Below are 24,090 nucleotides of genomic sequence, written 5' to 3'. Positions count from 1 at the left end.
AGTATGTAAAGAACAGTCTAATTATTGGTTTTAAACACGTCAGACAGCATTTGACCAGTGAAAGCTTGTATTTACAAATTAGATCATTATAACGATCATAGAATTTGGGAAATGCTTTCTTTCAACGAAACTGTTCAAACCCCTATAATATCAACTTATTTCATGAGATATGACAGAGAACTCGAAATACAATACACCACAGAGTATTCCATGTCTGCTTCATATTTATATATCTTATTGAACATTGACATCAGCTGCAAAATAGCAACACAACTTTAGCTTATTGGTCCTCAACTCCCCATAATTATGTATCAATATTCCAGTATGTACGTCGTTTTTTACATACTAATTTTGATTACAGATTCATACGTTTGCCTTTTCAAGATATATGACTCAAGGTAAGTATGTCCGGTAAACAGGGGATACATACCCCTTCAAGGTACCTGATCCAACCTCTGGTATATTCAGGAGTCTGTGTCTCTTCAATGGGAAAATAGTAGTTTTTTTTTTAAAAATTTGAAATGCCCTGATATTACAGGACATGGAAGTCTATAAGAAATACAAGATTTGGGGTTTTCTTTTATATTAGTAAAATCAATAGTCCTTCATTTAGGAATTGAATTTATTTTATTTGCGCTGTTTACATCTTTCATTTGCATTACGATGCCCCTGCAAATAGAGTTAGAACACCTTTTAACTTTACATTAGTATATCTTTAATTCGAGTTATCACGCCTTTGATTCGTGTTATATCGTCTTTGATTTACATTATACGCATTTAAAACAATTTTATTTTTAAAATAATAATTGTATCTGTAGGTTTATTACTGACAGAAATATAAATATTTACCTGTGAATGTGATCGGGAGGCGGGGCATTCCGATATCACGTTGAAATTTAACCTCTGCATAATGTATGCCAAAGGATGTATTCAAAATGTTCGATCGCATAATGTCAGGTTCCCACTATCACGATTCTCGACATGATTGAAATCGTGGTCTTAATCTTGGAATAATCGTGGTGATTGTATCAAATCTTACTTAATCTTGGCGTCAGTCGTGACAATCGTTTTGATCGTAGAAAGATTTCTACGATCAACACGATTAATTTTCAGTCAATATAATCGCATCATATCGTATTGCATAGTAACAAAACGCAAGATATCGCATCTAATCGTGGTCCCAAATCGTGATGATCCAGGTTATTTTTTCACTAGGTAAACACCACGCTTCAAATGTTGCAATGCGTTGCAGTGTCCCATGATCTGTCACGATAGTTATAATATAAGCATACAGCAATGCTGCAAATACCACGTTGCCATCAACATTAACTTCCGCTTTTTTCAATGGCTGTGAGTTGTATTGTTCACTTTCAAAATGTTAAAAAATGAAGTCAATGGTCAATCGGGCTGTATATATACCTATCAGGATCAAATCGTAGTTGAAACAGTGATTATCTTTGATCCTGGTCGTGAAAGACATCCCAATAACAATCGTATCCTATCGCAACATAGCGCATCGGTTCGTGATTAAAATATCTTAACATATACGAACGTATCTGCACGTACATGGTTGTCCAAAACAGGGAACCTGATCGTGAAGATCGTATGAGATCGAGGTCCAATCGTGAACTTCATCGGGACAATCTTATCAGAACGTATGTAATCGTATCTCAACGGGTTGTCAGATCGTGACACATCGGGACGACAGAAATGTACATGTATATATCGTGACCTAACGGGATCAAAGCGCAACAAATCGTATAAGAACGGATTAACTCGCAAAACCTCGAATCAAAACCCACAATTTCAGAAAATTTCCGCGATCAGCTGCGAATGGTCAATAGTGGCGTTCTTAATGGATCGCACGACAGTGGGAATCAGGCGTTACCAAATCGTGCACACGTGTTACAGTCAGTTGAAGTATGCAATATGATCATGAAACAAAATAACGAGAGGTATTACTTAGAAAGCACAAGTCATCACTTGAATATTCGGTTTGTTTCTGTATGAGAAAACAAAGGCTGTGTACCTGTATATCAAAAAATAGCAAAATAAATGCCCTCACCTAGCTTTGAGAAACGTTTATAACATAATATTTCCCGGGGCACTCGCTTCGTTCAGGAATTACTTTCACTTTTGAGAAACATAGAATTGAGCCGCTCCTAGGAAAAAAGACCCTTAGCTTATCCAACAATGTTTTTCAAAACACGTCATAATGAAAACATGTGGCGTCATAGTTGATATACTGGTAAAGAAAAAGGTCATAATTACCAATCACGAGTTGGTTGTCAGCTTTGATTGATTATAATATTTCAACGACAATCAATATTGCTCTAATATTTTGAGGGATTTTGTGCTCTATCGTTCATACTTTAGCATTAAAATGATTAAGGGTCTGGTTTGCTAGGAACGACTCAGGTTTAGATAAGTCTCTCGAACACATTATATTACAATACTACAAAATATATTGAAAACTAACTGAAGTGTAACTGGTATCTCATCTGGGTGGCAAAATATTGAATTCTTCACACAATCGTCATAGGTCACCGGCCTTTCCACTTCGTTATTAAGTTCTACGAAGGTATGACTGTTCGGCCTAAAATGCAAATCAAAGGAATTGGAATTCAAAAAGATATTTTGTTAATCGATTTATCCCAACGTCTTTAGAAGACATGATTTAATATTCATTATGAAACACCATTTACATGTATCTATACACTTGATGTGTTGAGTAGATATCAATGAAGAAGTGAATTAGAAGATAACGAGCGTTAATCAATCTCATAAATCCTGTAACATGCATAAACACACGTTATGGACGATTTTGCGGAACACTGAAAACCCACAATGCAAGGTGAAGATAACGAACAATTATTCCAATATCAACACGATCATAAACTAGTTCTGATTGTAACATGGACCATCACGGATGTTCCCTCAAAACGTCCCTCATTTATAGAGTGGTGTCATCGTGCTCCTGCACCCATCATCTTACATTTCAAGTTTTTGTAGGATGTAAATGTACGTATGATGTCAAGATCGTTCCATTTTTCTCATTGATAAGTGATTTACCGTTTATCTAAATATTAGCCGCTCAAAATTGAACGCACGTGCTTGCGCGCGTGTGTAAGTGATTGTTACGTTGCTACTAAGTAGAGAGTCCACAAATAAATCTGCCACATAAATGTCAAAACATTTCATTGAAATTTCAAATATTCTATAATAGATAGATACCTGTTGAAAGAAGTAAAAAATTACCATGCACGTGCATTCTCGAGCAAGCAAATTGGATTTAACACGTATCTTTCACACCATTTCACACCATTCAACAGTATTGATATTTTAAAACCTACAGCCAAAACATATATTTTAAACTTTATTTAGAAAGTATGGACATTGCAGTAACAAAAATGAAAGAAAGCTATACACGTACATATACACTGTACGCGCACGCGAGTATGACTCCGCACTTTTGTTGATGTTATTCAACCGGCATTTGTATCAAATATATACATTATGAATTTCATAATGTTTCTCTCATTCATAGAAATGTAAAGGTGATTTTAAGAAAGTGCTATCAGAATTCAGTATTCGTGCATGTACATGATGGCTAGGAATTTTAACCAAAGCAATTTGTAAGAAGTACCAAAATACACCTAAAACCTCAACTTCTGAAGAATTTGATGAAAACCAAAAGCGTTATTGTCCTTCGAAAATTGAACCTCCAAAAGACGATGCATGCGCATGCGTGTGCATGATGGCATTTTAGCTCACCTGAGCTAGAAGCTTAGGTGAGCTTTTCAGATCGTCTGTTGTCCGTCGTCTATCCGTCTGTCTGTAAACTGTTTACATTTTCAACTTCTTCTCCCGAACCACTAGGCCAGTTTCAACCAAACTTGGACATTAGCAACCTCGGGTGAAGGGCTTTCAAAGTTTGTTCAAATAAATGGTCATGTCCCTTTCAAAGGGAGATAATCACAAAAATACAAAAATAGGGTAGGATCATTTAAAAATCTTCTCAACAACCACTTCACCAGAAAAGCTTAAACTAACATGAAATCTTCCAGACATAGTGCAGATTCAAGTTTGTTAAAATGATGGCCCCGGGCGTTGGATGGGGTCACAATAGGGGATCAAAGTTTTAAACACAAATATATCGGAAAAATCTTTAGAAATCTTCTCAAGAACCACTGAGCCAGAAAAGCTGTGATTTACATGAAAGCTTCCTGATATAGTGCAGATTCAAGTTTATTAAAATCATGGCCCCGGGGGTAAGATGAGGCGACAACATGGGATCAAAGTTTTTCATACAAATATATAGGAGGAATTATTAAAGATCTTCTTCTGAAAAATCACTGGGCCAGAAAAGTTTACATTCACATGAAAGCTTCCTGACATAGTCCAGATTCAATTTTGAAAAAATCATGCCCCCCCCTCCCCCCAGGAGTAGGTTGGGCCACAATAGGGATCATAAGTTTTCCATGCGAATTTATAGGGAATTTTTTTAAATATAAGCCAAAGTGACTCAGGTGAACGATGTGACCCAGGGGCGTCTTGTGTATTACACCGATATATAGATACACATTTTATCTACCTATGCTGTAAATATCAACTCATTCGCCTTATTCATAAGCATGTTACAGAAATGTTGTATTGTTTAATCAAAATGAAGCACATATGTATGCGAGTGCAGATTGGTAATTTTGACTATGCAGATCTTCTGTCCGATTTGGAGATGATCAAATTCCATTTTCAAGGTCATATTCGAATGACCCTGTGATCTTAACTTCTAAATGGTGAGCATTTGGCGAAGAAGACCTTCATGATAATACAGAAATAACCCCTTCTGGCCCCTTATTTAAGAAAACGACCCCTACCATATGGTATTGTGAAATAGGTTTCCTAATTATGTACAATTTTTGTTTTACGTTTAACAAAATGTTTTCATATTTTAACATATATCCTCTCAACCGCCGGAGATTTTGTAAACAATGTTCCGATGAAGGGGGGGGGGTCAGAAAAAATCCTTAGAAATATAAACCAGTCTCAATACACACACTGCATCAAGGAAAAGGATGTTTAATATCCTACAAAATGCGCACCGGGATCGGTCCTCTAGCGTCCAAAGGTCATGCCGCCGGAGTCACTACCACAACAGTAGGCGCGAACTTTCTTTTTTATATTTGCTTTACGGTGTAATTTTTTTTTACCTTTCATCTTTCCCTTTCTTTTATCACATTCTATTCTTTTCGTCTATTAAACGGAATCTATACCGGTCCCATTTTAAAGAGTATGTAAATCCGAATAAATACCTTTACGAAACTCCTCTGTTTGTCGCGTATTTAAGAACAATAGAATTAGACGGAATGGCAGCAGATCTTTGTAATTTTATCAAACGATGGTATGTAACTTCCCCATTTTGAAATTTTCCAAATACATTATGATATCTTACCCTGGGGCCCAGCACAGGTGGTCATAATATCGGGGGGGGGGGGCAATACGCATTTTTACGCTGTTGCTATTAAAAGACTTCATAAAAGGAAAGGATGTGCGATTCAGCAAATCTGTGATTTTGTTGTTGTTGCTGTTGTTATTTGTTTTCACTGACGCAACTGCTGATGTCAGCAAAATGATCACTGATTTCGTTATAAGGAACTTCTGCGGGAATAATATATGATACTTTAATGCTTTCTATCTTTTAAACAAAACTATTTTGTAAAGCATTATATAGCATAACTTGTTCAGAATGTTATTCTACACAATGTGCCGTCATCATTTATTTTCTTGCGACCTCTTTTAATGAATTGCAGGGTTGATCTCTAAAAGTTAATGTCTCAATTGTATCGACCAAAATGTGACTAATTACACAAGAGGCCAATGGGCAACATCGCTTACTTGAGTAACCTTTGCCCAACCATTGCTTGGCTGTTGTGATTTTCAGAATATTTTTAAAGGTTTTCCCTCTATATTCCCTTGTAAAAACTTTCATCCCCTATTGTAGCCCAGCCATACATCTGGAGGTCATGATTTTAACAAACTTGAATCTGCACTACATCAGAAAGCTGTCATGTAAACTTTTCTGACCCAGTTCTTCTTGAGAATATTTTAAAATCTTCCCCCTATATATTCCCACGTGAAACGTTGATTCCGTATTGTGTCCTCACCCTACCCCCGGGGCCATGATTTTAGCAAACTTGAATCTGCACTGTCAGAAAGCTGCCATGTAAATTTGAACCGTCCTGGTTCAGCGGTTCTTGAGTAGAAGATTTTTGAAGATTGTCCTATATATTCGCATGTAAAATTTTGATTCCCTCTTGTGGCTCCATCTTACCCCCGGGGTCATGATTTTGATAAACGTGAATCTACACTATGTCAGGAAGCTTTCGTGTAAATTTTAGATTTTCTGGCCAAGTGATTCTTAAGATTTTTAAATGATCCCACCCTATTTTTGCATTTTAGCGATTATCTCCCCTTTGAAGGGGCATGACCCTTCATTTCAAGTTGAAATTTCACCTCTGCATAATGTATCCAAATGATGCATTGAAAATCACGAATGTCATGTTCACATTCTCACGTTTCACGGGACGATTGAAAGCATGGTCTCATTCGTGGTGATCACACCAAATCTTACCTAATCTTGGCGTCAGTTGTGAAGATCGTTTTGATCGTAGAAAGGTTTTTGACTGTTAAAAAAATCTACGATCAACACGATTAATTTTCAGTCGATATAATCGCTTAAGATCGTATTGCATAGTAACAAAACGCAAGATATCGCATCTAATCGTGGTCCCAAATCGTGATGATCCAGGTCAGTCTTTTACTAGGTAAACACCACGCTTTCTTGCAATGCGGTGCAGTGTCCCACGATCTGTTACAATAGTTATAATATAAGCATACAATAATGCTGCAAATACCACGTTGTCATCAACATTAACTTCCGCTTTTTCTCAATGACTGTGAGTTGTATTGTTTACTTTACAGATGTTAAAAATTGAAGTCAATGGTCAATCGGGCTGTATATATACCCGTCGGGGTCCACTCTTAGCTTAACCAGTGATTATATTCGATCCTGATCGTGAAAGACATCGCGATCACAATCGTATCCTATCTCAACATAGCGCATCGGTTCGTGATCAGCGTATCGTAACGTATATACTAACGTATCTGCACGTACATGATTGTTCAAAAGGGGAAACCCTGATCGTAAAGATCGTATGAGATCGAGGTCCAGTTGTGAACTTGATAGGGAAAATCTTATCAGTACATTTGTCGAAATGCGCATCTGGTGCATCAAAATTGGTACCGTATAAGTTTTACATTATGACCCCTCGGTCGATGCCTCTAATGGTGGACTGTTAGTCCTCGAGGGTCTCTACAGCCCAGTAGCTAAGTACCTCGTTACTAGCTTAAAAATACGGATGTATATTTAATTGCTGTTATAAAATTTAGAAATTCATTTCAAAATTAAGGATTATCTCCCTCACGCATAGCTCTTATTCTTAGACGAATTTGACTCCACTTTTTTGACACACTGTTTGTCCCTATGATAGCTCTAAAACTTCATTGTTATTTCGGATTTCAAACATTTTGGTTGAGCATCGCTGAAGAGACATTATTTGTTGAAATGCGCATCTGGTGCATCAAAATTGGTACCGTATAAGTTTTTCATGTGATCGTATCTGAACGGGTATTCAGATCATGAAACATCGTGTTAACTGGAATTTATCTATCATGACTTAGCAAGATCAAAGTGCAACAACTTGTATAAGAACGGATTAACTCGCATAATCTTGTATCAAAACTTGAAATTTCAGAAAAATTTTGCGAATGGTCAATAGTGGCGTTCGTAACAAATCGCACGACAGTGGGATTCATGCATTACCAAATCGTGCACATATACATTTAAGTTTTCATTGAACGTGTTGCGGTCAGTTGAAGTATGCATGTAATCATGAAACAAAATAACGAAAGGCATTTCTTAGAAAGTACAAGTCACCACTTGAATGGTTTGTTTCTGTATAATAAAACAGAATGCGTACCGGTATATAAAAAAAATAGCAAAATAAATGCCCTCACCCCCTTCGAAAAACGTTTGTAATAGAATATTTGCCCGGGTGATTCGCTTCGTCGAAGAATCACTTTCACTTTTAAGAAACATTGATTTACATATGTCTCTCGTACACATTATATTACAATACTACAAAATATATGGAGAACTAACTGAAGTGAAATTGGTATCTCATCTGGGTGGCAATACAATGAGTTCTTCACACAATCGTCATAGGTCACCAGTCTTTCCCCTTTGTTATCAAGTTCTTCGAAGGTGTGACTGTTCGGCCTAAAATGAAAATTAAAACAATTTAATTTAAAAAGATATTTTGTTAAAGGTATCACGACGTTAATCGATTCATCGCAAGATCTTTAGAAAACATAGTTTAATATTCATTATGAAACACCCTTTACGTGTATCTGAAAAATATTGTGTTGAGCAGATATCGATGAAGAAGTGGATTCGAAGATAACGAGCGTTAATCAATTTCATAAATCCTGTAACATGCATAAACACACGCTATGAACGATTTGGGGGGAAATTGAAAAGCCTCAATAATCAGACGTATCCAATGCTAACATGATCGTAAACTAGTTCTTATTGTAACAGCGACCATTACGGATGTTCCCCCAAAATGTCCCTCATTCAAAAAGTGGTGATATTGTGCTCCTGCACAACCAATCATCTTTGTAGTATGTACATGCACCTAAGATGTGAAGATCATTCCATTTTTTTCATTGATAAGTGATTTTAGCCACTCAAAATTGAACACACTTGCTTGAGCGCGTGTAAGTGATTTTTACGCTGCTACTAATAAATAAATCTGCCATGCACATATATTTCAGAAAATTTCATTGAAATCTCAAATATTCTATAATAGAAAGATACCTGTTGAAAGAAGTTAAAAATTACAATGCACGTGCATTCTCGCGCACGGAAATTAGATTTAGCATGTATCTGTCACACCAATCATCAGACATTCATACTGTAAACCTACAGGCAAACATCATTATATTTTAGCCTTTAATAAGAAAGTTATGGCCATTGAAGTATCAAAATTGAAAGAAAGCTATGCACGTACATATACGCGCACGGGAGTATGACTCTGCACTTTTACTGATGTTATTCAACCGGCATTTTGTATCATATACATACAGTATGAATTTCATAATGTTTCTCTCATTTATAAAAATGCAAAGGCGATTTTAAAATAGTCCAATCAGGATTCAGTATGTGGGCATGCACGTGCTTGTTATGAATTGTGACCATATCAATCTGTAAGAAGTACAAAAATACAAGTATAACTTCTGAAGAATTTGGTGAAAAACAAAAGCGTTAAGTTGGTGTCCTTCAAAAATTGAATCTTCAAAAGACGATGCATGCGCGTGCATTGTGGCATTTTTTATTACACTGATTTATAGATACACATATTATCTACCTATACTGTAAATATCAACTTATTCGCCTTATTCATAAACATGATATAGAAATTGTTGTATTGTTTAATCAAAATGAAGCACATGTGTATGCGAGTGCCGATTGGTAATTTTGACCATGCAGATCAGTAAAAGGTCTGAATATTTATCTACATTATATATCTCAAACGATTTCAATGAAAAACTTAAACTTAATACGGATTACAAAAAAATGTACATGAAAGCATTTTAAAAGGAAATAACATTTGTTCTGCACAGACGAGTATTATCCTAAAAATGTTTCATATTAATCTCTCAAGTAGTTTCTGAGAACAATTCCGGACAAAAAAGTGCCGGAGAATACTAACTAGTCACGATCTCGTTGCGAGCAACAATTAGGTCTTCCGTCCGATTTTGAGATGATCAACTCCATTTTCAAGGTCATATCCGAATGACCCTGTGATCTTTTAAATGGCGAGCGTTTGGAGAAGAAGACTTTCATGATAGTGGAGAAATAACCCCTTCTGGCCCCTTATTTAAGAAATCGACCCCTAACATGTGGTACTGTAGAATAGGTTTACTAATTATGTATAACTTTTGTTTTACAACAGGCCAGAGATTTCGTAAACAATGTGCCGATGAAGGGGGGTGGGGTGGAAAAATCCTTAGGAATATGAACCAGCGTCAATACACACTCTTCATCAAGGTAAAGGATGTTTAACATCCTACAATATGCGCACCAGGATCGGTCTTCTAGCGTCCAAAGGTAATGGCGCAGGGGTCACTAACACAAAAAGTATGCGCGAAAGACTTCATTTTGCTTTGCGGTGTATTATTTTTTTTCATCTTTCCCTTTCTTTTATCACATTCTATTCTTTTCGCTGAACCTATACCGGTCCCATTTTGAAGGGTATGTAAATCCGAATAAATACCTTTACGAAACTCCTCTGCTTATCGCGTATTTAAGGAACAATAGACTTAGAAAGAATGAAAGTAGACCTTTGTAATTTTAACAAACGATGGTATGCAACGTCCTCTTCCGAACTTTTTTAAATTCGTTATGATATCCTACTCTGGGACCCAGCACAGGGGATCACAATATCGGAGGGTCAGGAGACATTGATTAGGTAAGCTTTTTAAGAAAGTAGGTCTTGTTCACAAGATCAAATATGATTGTATTTCAAGGTCGTCATGTCATGAAGAATCTATATTCAAAAGATGAAAGCCCTACCTTGAACAGATCTGAAAATATTTGATAGGTTATATTTTCTTAAAAGTAGGTCAAATTTCAAGGTCACAAAGTCAAAGGTAATAGTATGGAAAAGGGGGCATTGTCATATACAAAATATGAAAGACCTATCTTAAATAATTCTGGAGATATTGAATCGATCAGAGTTTTTAGAAGTAGGTCAAGGTCAAACTTCACAAAATAAGGTCTTGCCATTAAGAATCTATTAACAAACAATGAGAGTCTCACCTAAAATAGCTCCGGAAATATATAATACGTTATTTTCTAAAAGTAGATCAAACTCCGAGTTCAATGTCACAAAGTCAAAGGTCATGATATGAGATGAACTGTCTTGCCATAAGAAATATACGTACAAAATATGAAAGATCTACCTTCAGGGCATATTGAATAAGTCAGCGTTTTATTAAAAGTGGGGCAAACTTCCAGGTGAAGGCCACAAGATCACATAATATTGCATAACATGAAAGGTCTTTACGTAAAGAATGTATATACAAAATATGAAAGCCTTGACTTAAATAGTTAAGGTTGATCGATCCTCATGTGATGTCATAGGTTTTTGCAAAAATCTTTATTAAATTAAACTTGGCGCATGCTAGAAATATATCTTTCAAAGGAATTTTGTTCACTGCATCACATACAAATTCTGGTAAACTATTGATAATAAAAAAGTTCATATATTTCATAGATAATCAAATATTTATAATTTTAAAAATATTGTCAAGGGCAATAACTCCTATCAATGGAAAGTATATCGTAATCAAATTATAAACTTATTTCAACAGAACAGGCAAAACATAATTATATTATGTACGTATTTGAAACTAACTATTACAATCTACAGATTACGCCAGTCTATTTTTATACAATATATTTGCAACAGTTAGCATGATTTGCTTCCATTTTCCATAAGAAATATTTTCAAAGCTTGTACCCACAACTGTATGTCTATTATACATGATTACCCAAATATTCACAATTAATTTGTACATATTTATGAATTAGCAGTTATTTTAAACTGTTGACATTTACAATTTGTCATTTCAACAAGTTTTTTTCTATCTTAATTATTCTGTATAACAAAAATTTGTGATTTTCTGATGTTAGCAAACTTGAATCTGCACTATGTCAGAAAGCTGCCATATAAATTTGAACCTTCCTGGTTCAGCAGTTCCTTAGAAGAAGATTTTTAAAGATTGTATTTATATATTCGCTATACGTGGCCATGTCTCCCACCGCCGCGAAAAAGTTGAAGCACAAAAGTCCCATAACTCATGTAAAATTTGTCAAATCAAAATGGTGGCACACTATGATCAACTACATATGGTGACTAACAATCCTACAAAATGTGAACAAAATCTCTTAAGCGGTTTCCGAGGAGTTGCGTCCACAATGTGTTCCTAAAGTGTAGCATGTACAAATTCAATAATGTCCCATAACTCCCATAAATTGTGTTGAATAAAAATGGCGGCGCAATAGAATAGTTTATTCAATATGATTAACTATATGCAAAGTGAAGATAACGAACAGTGATCAATCTCATAACTCCTACAAGCAATACAAAATAGATAGTTGGGCAAACACGGACCCCTGGACACACCAGAGGTGGGATCAGGTGCCTAGGAGGAGTAAGCATCCCCTGTCGACCGGTCACACCCGCCGTGAGTCCTATATCCTGATCAGGTAAACGGAGTTATCCTTAGTCAAAATCAGTGTGCCAGGAATGGCTTAACAATCGGTATGAAACACGTCAGACAGCATTTGACCCACTGATAGGTTGTATTGACGAACTAGATCGTTATAACGACCGTAGAATTTGCGAAATACTGACTTCAAACGATACTGTTCAAAACTCCTGTGCCATCAACTTGTTTGTCAGTAGCTTACCTCGATGTATAGCGCCAGTTCATACTAGTACTAAACAATATATCATAAATGTAATTTAGGTAGTAAATTTTTTTATGCTGACGAATGATAATTGTTAAGTTTCATTTTCAACTTAATATTTCAATCAAGTCATGATAGTTTGATATGATAGTATATATTGTAAATTTGTTGTCATCTTCAGTAACCTCTATGACTCCCGTTCCCTTTATCTCGTTAGATTATTTTGATTGGAGGGGAGGGAGCAGATGGCGTCACTTGGTAAGATAGGTTTACCAGAAGAATACAATTTTGTTATAAAAGTTTTTGATTAAATGCGAGATTTATTTACCCTTTCGCCTCCCATTTCGACATGGTAAAATAATTAATTTGCACGTGTAGAGCTTACCCCCACCTTTCTGTCACCTACAATCTGTTTACAATATACATGTAGCAGTACATATAGAGTTTTACATTTAGAATGTTCACTCTTTACTGTATATATTTCTAGGGTTTTATAAATGTAACATCTTTAGTCTGGGGTAATCAACGAAGAATATGCTATAATATTTGTTACATGTGTTTTATATTAATTTTCAGTTGTACCGGTCGCGATAGCTCAGTGGTAAACCGTTCGTTTTGTAATCGGGAGGTCACTGTCTTGTCTGTAAATATTATACGGTACCAATGTTATACCTAAATATATGTATACATAAATGTATGTATTTATTTTATGCTAAGTATTAACCTAACTTTTGATCAATGAACATTTTTCAACACAATATGCGAACTCCTGATTTCATTTGATTTGATTTTACTCGCATAAACATTCACAGAAAGTAGACATGTCCATTTATTAAAACCCGACATGGATATCTCGAAAAAATCCCAAATTTAAGTTTGACTTTTCTCTTATTTGTACAGTCAAAATTTGAGTAAAATCTCAGACTTAAGTAAAAGTTTCGACTTCAGTTTTTTCTAAAATGTTTAAAAAATGCATTAGGGTGAATTAAGTCATTAATGTTACTGCTGTATAGCGCCAATTATTGCGATTATCAATTAAAGATGAATGAAAATGTTTTCCACGCTGATTACCGTCTTGCTTGGAAGTGATTTACAGTCTTCGGACTGTGCACTTCCTCTCAGTTTGATTGGTAGAAAATGCATGAAGTGAACATTTTCTTAATATACATTGGTTAAAATGTTGTTCTACCCAGGGAGATAATTTTCCTATGATCTAATATACGTACGAATTAACAATTTAACAAAAATTTTAATGTTTAAAAAATTGACAAAATGAACAAAAGAAAATTGCAGTTAATGAAATTGAAACACAACTATTATATTTTTTTTTGTGTTTTGGGAATTTTGTACTTGGTGGGGCTAATCACTACACAGTTTTATGGTCACATAAAGCTAAGAATTGCTTAAAAATAAAAAGACCTGTCAACAAATTGAAGTTCACAAGTTTTTAAAAGTGTTTTATACCTGTTATAGCTGTCTTCCTATTAGTCAATACAGGATCTCGATACTTTGTATATTCCTGATCGTATGTCATTAATACACTTTATCGCTATTACTGCGGAAACATGGGAAACTATAATTATTCAAGAGGCAGCATGCTTGTAACCCATCACTACCAAAATCATTACATTACATTACGGACAAGACACTATCATCAAGATAAAATCTATTGAATACAATTTGCCTTTCTTGAAATTTATACATTTCATTTCTACAAATATATTGTTACTTTGGAAATAAACATTCCTAACCTTTTCACTGGAAATCGGAATCCCTTGGAATAGGGATTGCTGTTAATCTTGAGTTTGGTAACCTTTCTGTTGTTGTATGCTGTGACAGCAATGAAGGTCGTGGCCCGGATGGGGAAGTCCATGACTGAGAGCTCGTCATCTTCTTCATGTTTGACGATATATATGCTGACGAAGTACTTCTGAAATGTGTGCAGCGTAAACTGAAATAGAAATTAAGAAGTGTAAAAAAAATTTAGTTCTAATTGTAACAAGAAACGTTACAGAATGTTCCTCAAACGTCCACCATTTACAAAATGGTTCCATTTTGTTTTTTAAGCTCTGTTGAATTGTTCAATCAACACTTTAATTAACAGCAATATGATTTGAACATTATTTCATTGAGTTGTGAGAGAGCTCTGCAGGTTAAAGTATTATCCAATCAAAAGCATGTTGACGTGCTTGTGCGTTGATAGAAGTGAGTGTTACCATGCCAATCAATTAAGCGTCTCAATTTGTACTTATATTATGACTTTCAGTCCATTTCATATTGACGCAATTCAGTGATTGATGTAAAAAGTATAATCCAAAATTATATTATATCATCAAAATTCAGCACACGTACTTGTGCCTGCTAGTAAGTGATTTTATCACACGGATCAGTAGACAGTTCTAAGATATATCTACAACCTAATTTAATTAAGTCGTTAGTTTGCCGTTAAAATTCATTTTCAATGAAATGTCTAAGTACGAAGCAGATGTGTAGGACTTTGTAATGTCTTTTATTTCGAGTTCCCAATATTATATCGAATCGACATACGAGTGAAAATGATTACGGTTAATAGATAAAATTTTGTCGACATATCTAAATGTCGAGTTGAAGGCCACAGTAGTAAGAATTTCATAATGTTTGAATGATATACGTGTTATGATGATTTTAAAATCGTTAAATTAGAATTCAGCATACGTCCATGCGCGTGGTAGCCAGTAATTTTGACCAAAGCAAATTGTAAAGTATACCACAACTACAGAATAAATTCCAAAAGATTTTGATAAAAACAAAAACGTTATGGCTGGACCTTCAAAGAATTGAGCATCAAAAACAAGATGGTCGCGCGTACGTGTTGGCATTTTTAAAATTACTTTTCTCTGTAGACATCTATATTATTTAACAATGCTCTAAAAATATTTTCATTTCCTTTAATAAGAGAGTTACAGATGTTTTAGCATTACCCAATAAAAATAAAGCACATGTGTATGCCCGTGCAGATTGTTGATTTTCACCATGGCGATCATAAAGTGCTGACTAATGATTCGGAAGTTGGTGTACCAAAATTCAATGCATGTTCAGAGAAAATAACATTCGTTCTGCACATCTACAAATGATATACATTGTACTATCATCCCAAGATAGTTTCATACTGATTCCCTGTGTAGTTTCTGTGAGCACTCCAGGACAAAAAAAGTACTGGAGAGAAAAAAAAGATAAGAAGAAGAAACAAAGTAAAATTCCCAAACTAATACTAGTTCCCCAAACATTTTCCCATTTAGCAAGTGGTGTTATTTGTTTTAGTACAAGTGATTTTGACCATATCAATCTGCACAGCGTCCCAATATATAACTGTTTTATAATCATAACGTTCAATCCATTTCATACTTTAAAATGAAACAGTAATAGACACTTAAGTATTATCCTATTAAACTTCAGTGCATGTCCATACACGTGCTTGTGAGTACGTTGACCATGTCGATACGTACAAGTCTAAATATTGTGACGCAAATTGGACTAGTTTTACCTTACTCTTATATTCCTTTGTTTTACCTTATTCTTTTGTAAACCCGTGCAGAGTTTCGCGGGCTATTTCACATATTATACGTCTTCATAACCACTTTGCGTTTAGTTGTTTTGTTTTGTTTTTTGGGTAATATTGGCCGATATTTGTAGTGCTTGCCACTAAAAGTAATACAACTGGTGTCAGCCACGATATTCGACCAAGATTCTCCGCATTCGGGCGAATTTGATTGAGATGTTGGACATTTGCTTTTTCAGTGCGAATCAACTCGTGTTTGTTAATGTACGGGGGTGTTGACTGGGCGTACCTATATGTAACGAGTCGGTATATATATTAAATAATAATAATGATAAAAATCAAATCGTTCCATTTATCTTGAAAATCAACGCTGTATACTATATGCATGTATCTTTTTAGAGCGGGGATTCACATGGTACAGGGTGAATACGAAAGTAGACTTCGCGTTTTGAAAGAAATTATTTAATGCATGTATGAATTCTTCCTACACTAGAGTAAAACAAAGAAAATTTATGAATTAATTAACTGATCATAAATAAATTCATAACAATCAATTAGCTTGTGCTAAAACCTATTAATTAAATAATCTCTGATGAATTGTAAGGTTTTATTAGTTGGCTATAGAAATTCCGTTGTGGTGTTCACTGCGATCACCTATCGTTTGATATTTGTTCACTGCGAACAAGCTCTGTCGTAGAGGCCTGAAAAGGATCTAGTGCGTTTCTTGGAGTTTAGGCCCCTAGTGGTACCACAAGAAGAAGCACGTAGCATACCTGTGTTAGTCTTTGATAGCAAAAATGTATGTTTGTAACAGGTACGAAAAGAAAATTCAACACTCTTTGTATTCCTTTGAAAGAAGCAAGCCCAAAACAAGGGAACTAGTAGATTTACTTATAGAGGAAGTCCCTCGTCTCATGCAACAAAGAAGTGACAGTTTATTTTTGGAGTGGAACTTGTGATATAACAAGAAAACAAGGGAATTACACCTTTCATAAACGTTCGAGACCACACTGGTAACACATTTTCTTCAGTTTTGCAAGAGTTATATCGTGCAAAAGACTTTATTCTTAGCAGGAATAGCTGAATAAAATTTGTGAGAATTCCTATCTATTTAGTTTCCTTGTACAACGGCATTAAGGGACATCAAAACCCCACGGTGTTCTTGGATTCAGACAAAACAATAGAGATACAAGTAGAGACAAGCTTAACCAGAATATAGAACAGATTAACCAACAACTTGGTCGTGACACCCTTACGTCAAACGCTGATTTGCGTGATATTCGTCGAGGCAGGAAGAGAGTTGTCTGATGGGCTACATCCTGATTACCTTTTGGCGAAAAAGTGGATACGGCGCCTAGAACTAAATATCGTACGTGAGTGCTACACACCAAGTGATACATTAGATATAGATGAGCAGGAATACCTTGCATTTCAACAGAATGATGGAAAGACATCGTGAAAGTGAAGAAACCCTATTGAGTGACAATGCCCTCTCTAGAGAAGCAACAGATAGTGGGGTTGTTTCAGGTCAGGGGAAAGAGGGAGAAGGAAGTTGGCTTCAAAAGACCCTGGAATTTTTCAGAGTACCATTTAACAGACAGCAACGGGTACACCAAGAGGCTTTCACAGGGACTCTTCGGGAAATGAAGGAATCTACAACGGAAGAAATTGCAAGACAGCGCACCCAATTTGAATGCTTCCTTGTAGAATCTAGAGAACAACTCCTCCATGCCTGACGAAGTCCCATGTTTGCATCAACCCAGAGATCACATGTGGGCTTAGGATTTGGTCAAACTGACCAACGATGTTCCTTGGTCCTCAAAACTACCCTTCTACTCCTGGGTCACATGCGACCTTGGGACAGAGACAACAGAATTCAAGCACTTTTCAGGCTACAGACAATCCTCAACATCGCAGAGGTGCTGACCGACCATTTGAAGATGCCTTACATGTCATGAGGCCAGACAAGAGCAAAGACTCACTCCTTATGGACCAAATAGAAACAGCTCTAAGTCTATAGAATATGGTGCGTCTATTAAGGACCCGCAGACTGAGCTACCCACTTATGAAGGTAAGGACGACATGGAAGTCTTTTTTGTCCCATTTAGTTATCTGAACGTTATGCTTGGGCAGAGGCTAAAACGATAGACAAGCAGAATGAAAACTTGAAGGGTAAAGCCATGTGGTATTTATGGTCATTACCAAGTGCATTGACAGCTGACTACAAGTCTCTCCGTGACAGCCTTACCAAACATTTTGGTAGAAAGGACCCTCCGGCTACGGTTTGCAGAAAATTAGCGGAAATTCGCCAAAAGAGTCAAACGTCGCCTTGTCACCCAAGCGTATCCCGGTACAGATCTAGAAATGCAAGCTCAGCTTGCTGCAGAGGCATTCCTCAAAGGATATTGTATCTCAAGGATTGCCTATCATGTATTGAACAGAGGTCAAAAATCTTTGAATGAGGCAATCAAACTTGTTACATACAAGGAGCATAATTATCGGTCAACCGTTGGTAGAAATTATGACCAGCAAAGAAGGGAGAGGACCAGATGGGTTGCTTGGACAGATGAGTCTGATGATGACGCTTCCTTAGAGGAAAATCAAGAGGTTCTTGGGGCACAAAGAATACAAAGACCTACTTATCTCTCCCTGGAACAACTTGATTCCAGACTGAAACAGATCGAGTTGCAGCTCCAGAGACGTCAGGAAAAGGACAAGGCAAAGCGTGATCAAATATTCAAAGAGCAAGATTCTCGTTGTTTTCAGTGTGGGCAAACTGAGCATTGCAAGAATGAATGCAGGTCAAGAAATTCTCAAGCCAAGCTGTCGGAGCAGAAGCTGCAGTTGGTGAAGGAGGACTCATCGATAAAATATGACAAGATAAAGTGCACAAGAGTTCACTCAGCTGGTAAAGGAATTATTGTTCCAATTGCTATTAATTATGTCAAGACACTGGGGCTGACAAGACTGTGATCTCTTCAAATGTTGCTGGGAAAGCATGGATTCAAACTGAGGGTTACAGAAAAATGTGCCTCCTTAATGCGGACAGTGGAGCAGAAATGACTGCATTTAGAGGGATTACTGTGACCATCCAAATTGGTAGTCATAATATATGCTGCCTTGTCTATGTAGTTCCTATACGGAATTCGGTCTTGATTGGGATGGATATCCTGAAGTATTTAAATGCCGTCATTTTTGCTGGACAAGACAACCTCCGTATTGGGAAGGAAGTTATGGTGGGGACTGTGAGCTATAATGGTGGAAGTTCCAATTGCAGTGTAGTTATGGTTAACAAAATTGTTGGTTGCCACCAGAAAGTGAAAAGGTCATTATCGGTCGTATACAAAATCCCCATGCAGGAACCCTAGCTGTTCTTAATACTTGTGACTATAGGCTCCCTGGAGGAATCCTATAAATCGGGTCTTGCTTGGTAAACATAAAATTAAAAGTACCTATTAGAGTACTAAATGTCCGGGATAAAAAAAAATCCGTTTTCTGAAAGAAACTCATCTAGGTAAACTTTGTGAGGCAGGCAATGAAGTCCAGATAATGTCGACATGCACTGAAGGGAAGCCAGAAGTTGGGGATATCCGTTATGCACCACTTCATGTCGCAAGTGAAAATATCCAAGCTCATTTCACTGAACTCATAACAAAATCCTCAGAGAAAATGACTACCTCCCAGAAGCAAGACCTTACTAACTTGCTCTGTGAATGCAAGGACAAATTTGCCAAAGAGGAATATGACCTTGGTACTTTTGCTGCCGTAAAGCACCATATTGATACTTGTTGTCGGACCCCCTTTAACTTTCCAGGCGAGGAAATGGAACACCTTCAGAAGCAGCTAGATGCAGGAGTTGTAGTTCCATCTAAATCTTCTTTGGCATCCCCAGTAATGCTTTTTTGAAAGAAGGATGGTGGAGTACGTTGGTGCATTGATTACCGTAAACTGAACAATGTCACGCAAAAAGATGTTTATCCACTTCCAAAGATTGAAGAATGTCTTGATACTTTTAGCTGATCCAAGTTGTTTTCTACTCTCGACTTGTTCAGTGGATATCATCAGTTCGAAGTCGATGAGAAGGACATGTCCAAGACAGCCATTACAGCTAAGAATGATTTGTTTGTGTATAAAAGGATGTCTTTCGGACTATATAATTCACCCTCTACTTTTCAAAGGGGAATGTAGCTTGTTCTGAAGAGGCTTCAGTGGAGCATTCTGCTGATTTATTTGGATGATGTTATCATTACTAGAAGGACATATCGGGAACATTTGAATAACCATAGGCAGGTGCTTTAGAGGTTTCGCGATTTTAGGTTGAAACTTAAACCAAAGAAATGTAGTTTATTTCAAGATGAGATATTGTTCCTTGGCCATATTGTGAGCAAAGATGGGGTGCGTACCAACCCCTCATTGGTTCAGGATGTCGCCCAGTGGCCAATTCCACGAAACTTGTAGGAACTGCAAGCATTTTTAGGACTTACATTATTACTGGAGATTCATAAAAGGTTATGCTGAAATTGCGCACCCTCTGCACAACCTCACATGAAAAGGTGTATTTCATTGGGACCATGAACAAGGTTTTGCTTTTAATGCCCTTAAAAAGACTCTGACATCTGTACCTATAATAGCGTATCCCTTTGCAGAAGGAAAAATTATCTTGGAGACGGACGCTTCAAATGTTTGTATCGGGGCAGATTTTTCATTGGAGCAAGATAGAGTGGAGAGAATTATTTCTTATTCCAGTCGACGTCTTGGACCAGCACTGGAGCGTTAGTGTGTCACGCGACGTGAGCTGCTTGCTGTACTTGCGTTCTGCCACCAATACAAACATTATTTACTTAGGAGGCAGATTTTGCTGCGAACAGATCATCCCAGTCTTGCCTTGTTGCTCCTCTTCAAAGTACCAGAAGGTCAACTAGCAAGATGGCTGGATGAACTTGGCCAATTTTCCTTTGTGATTCAACATGATTTTTTGTGTCAAAATTTACAATGCACGCACTATCAGGCGCACGCGAATTTAATTAAGGAATTTTTGTCGACACCATTCATTAGGCATTCATATCATAAACATAGAGCAAAAATTTCAATTCATTCAATTCTTTAGTTGCAAATTTGTGGTAATTTTTGTACCCAAAAATTGAAAGAAAAGCAATACATGTGCATAAAAGTGCATGTTAGTATGACTCAGCACTATTGTATATGCCATTTATAGGAAAGCTATGATGATTTTAAAATCGTCCAATCAGAATTAGACACATGCGCAAGCATGCATGTGCTGAAAAGTGATTTTGACAACAGCAATATGTTAAGTATATCAAAATACATTCAGAACATAAATTTTAAAATATGTTGACGAAAAACAAAATTAAAGTTACAGTCATTCAAAGAAGTTAACTTTCAAAAGACAATGTACGTGAATGTGCGTTTGCGTTTTTATTTACACCATTATATAGATAGTTGCATTGGTTATCTAAACTGTGAATATTATTTAATTATGATTATTTATAATAAAGTTACATACGATTTGGTATTATCCAATCAACATCAAGCACACGTGCATGTACTTGCAGATGATAGATTTTGACTATATCAATGAATAAATGGACGCAATATTTACTAACGACACAAATCTCAAACGATTTCATTAAGAAACATAACCGTTAAACTGATTCCACAGTTAGTAGACCAGAAATCCAAAGCAAGTGCATAAAGATGCATGCATATTCAGACAAAATACTTACTATTCCATCCTTTGTACATGTATCAGGGTTATTTGACAATTTAATTTTCTCAAAGGAAATTTTCCGACTCATCCAATCTGATCCAATACGTGGCGAATCCGGGTGTTTGAATGGATGATTTTTAAATTCTTCGTCCTTCTTTCCAATCGGTATCCACTTGTTGTTCAGAAACTTAAAGCTTTTGCTACTGGCGGGTATGATATCAAACATGACGTCGTACAACCCAGCTGGATCTACACCTTTAAGGAAAAATTCCACGTAGGGAAACATTCTCCTGAAATATATTCCAAATAAGTTGTTAAATGACATGTCTAGTAATTATGCTTTAAAAAACTCTGATGTACTTTTAAAGGAAAGAAACCAGTATTCTATCGAGAATATCCCTGAAACGGACTTCTTTCCCATGTGAACGGTGAACGAACGCAGATCGAATGCTGAACGCTGAGCGAACGGAACGCAAAGAGTACGGTGACCGCACGGTGAATGCAAGATGGTCTATTTATTCAGAATGTTTCGGATTTTCCCCTTGGATTGTACTTATTTTATAATCAGGTATGAACAAATATATGTATATGTAAAACTTATACGGTACCAATTTTGATGCACCAGATGCGCATTTCGACAAATAAGGTCTCTTCAGTGATGCTCAACCGAAATGTTTGAAATCCGAAATAAAAATGAAGTTTTAGAGCTATTATAGGCAAAAACAGTGTGCCAAAAAAGTGGAGTCAAATTTGTCTATGGATAAGAGCTATGCGTGAGGGAGATAATTCTTAATTTTGAAATGAATTTCTAAATTTTATAACAGCAAAATATATAATGCCTTGTCTCGATGTAACAAATTGGTGAGTGGTCTGCGGTTTTCTTATAATTTTCACAGTTGATAATCCTGATATTTTGTATTTCCAAATTCAATTTCTGGTGTAATTAGAAAGTTTCCTTCCACTCTTACGTATACGTTCCTTTTTCATTTTCGCCTCGCTATGAAGAACAAACCTTTCACTGACTGGCAATGCAAATACAAAAGACTGAACAGTGAACGAACGATGAACTCACGGTGAAAGCAAAACTGTGAACGGAGAGCGCACGGTGAACGAACGGGAAAACGATAAAGTAGAACGTTTAAGGGACTGTATATAATTAATTAAGACATGAAAGGCGAACTTGCAAGGAATAAAAACTGATAACAAATCAAATAGGTTAGGGATTGCTAAGATAATTAAGACAATGCTAATTTTTTCTATGTAAGTGTAATGCCAAATCATTCCTGGTAATGAGCAAACTGTTTCACAAATAAAGAGGTGACACCTAAATTTTGATTTGAATTCTATAAAATTACTGACGTGAATATGTACTTTCCCTGGTTTAAAAATCAATACTCTCAAAACTTATTTACCAACGAAATCGATTTCATCACTGAAATTCTGTTCACAAAGTTTGCTTCCAATGAAAAATATATATTCTTTAACTTCTTCCTATAGTTAGAATTCTGTAACGATGGATTAGTATTTGATCGTTCGCTTCCTAACCGGAAGGTCTTGTGTGTAATCACAATCGTACATTGACTGCGTTAAACCTAAGACGTAAACCAGGTACAGCTTCGCCAAACACTCGTCATTGAGAGGTAGGAGTCACGGGTCTTTCGAATGAGACCTTTAAAACCGAAATGTCGTGTCATAAAAGTCGTTTGCACAAAAACGAACTCACACTGCTACAATTTACGGCGTGGGGAGTTATGCATAGGCCTGAATGTGCGGCACGTTTCCTACAGTTGGTGATACTAATGTGAGCGATAATTTATGGAAGGGACGTAAACCAAACGAACAAAATATACTATACCTTCCAGATCGGTTGATGATCATTTCTGTCCCCAACTCCAAAAACTTGTGCCACATTTTCGCTTCCATAAGTGATAATACAATGGATCCATTTATCAGTGGGATGCAGTTGTTCTCGTCATCATAATTACCATCCTTGGACTTTCCAGCTTCAGAAGAAGAGCTCTGCATTTCAGAAAATCCCGAAGAGTTGGAATTGGCGTACATTTGATATACATCCACATCTGACAATTGAACCTCCATATCTGATGACGATGATGATGCATTTGATGGTATTCTTTTATCTGGAGTTTTCTTGTTTCCACTGAGCACTTCGGGTTGTTTTATATCTCTACAATCTCTGTTTTGGAAAGAGGTCGTGTGATTCTCCAT

At 36.4% G+C, this 24,090-nt stretch overlaps 1 protein-coding gene across 1 annotated transcript; it reads right to left on the bottom strand.

Annotated features, from left to right (window-relative positions):
• Positions 1 to 250: 250 nt before the first annotated feature.
• LOC125680203 (T-box protein 12-like) lies at positions 251 to 24,090 on the bottom strand. Its single transcript, XM_048919646.2, has 6 exons — positions 23,720 to 24,090; positions 21,881 to 22,154; positions 14,341 to 14,549; positions 8,222 to 8,329; positions 2,480 to 2,596; positions 251 to 254 (listed from the first exon to the last, which is right to left on the bottom strand). Exons 1-6 carry the CDS (start codon positions 24,088 to 24,090, stop codon positions 251 to 253), a joined length of 1,083 nt encoding a protein of 360 aa, XP_048775603.2.

This window comes from Ostrea edulis, chromosome 2, assembly GCF_947568905.1.
Source record: "Ostrea edulis chromosome 2, xbOstEdul1.1, whole genome shotgun sequence".
NCBI classification, from domain to species: Eukaryota; Metazoa; Mollusca; class Bivalvia; order Ostreida; family Ostreidae; genus Ostrea; species Ostrea edulis.
Note: the sequence above shows the minus strand (reverse complement) of the source record. Positions and strands in the feature narration are given on the sequence as shown.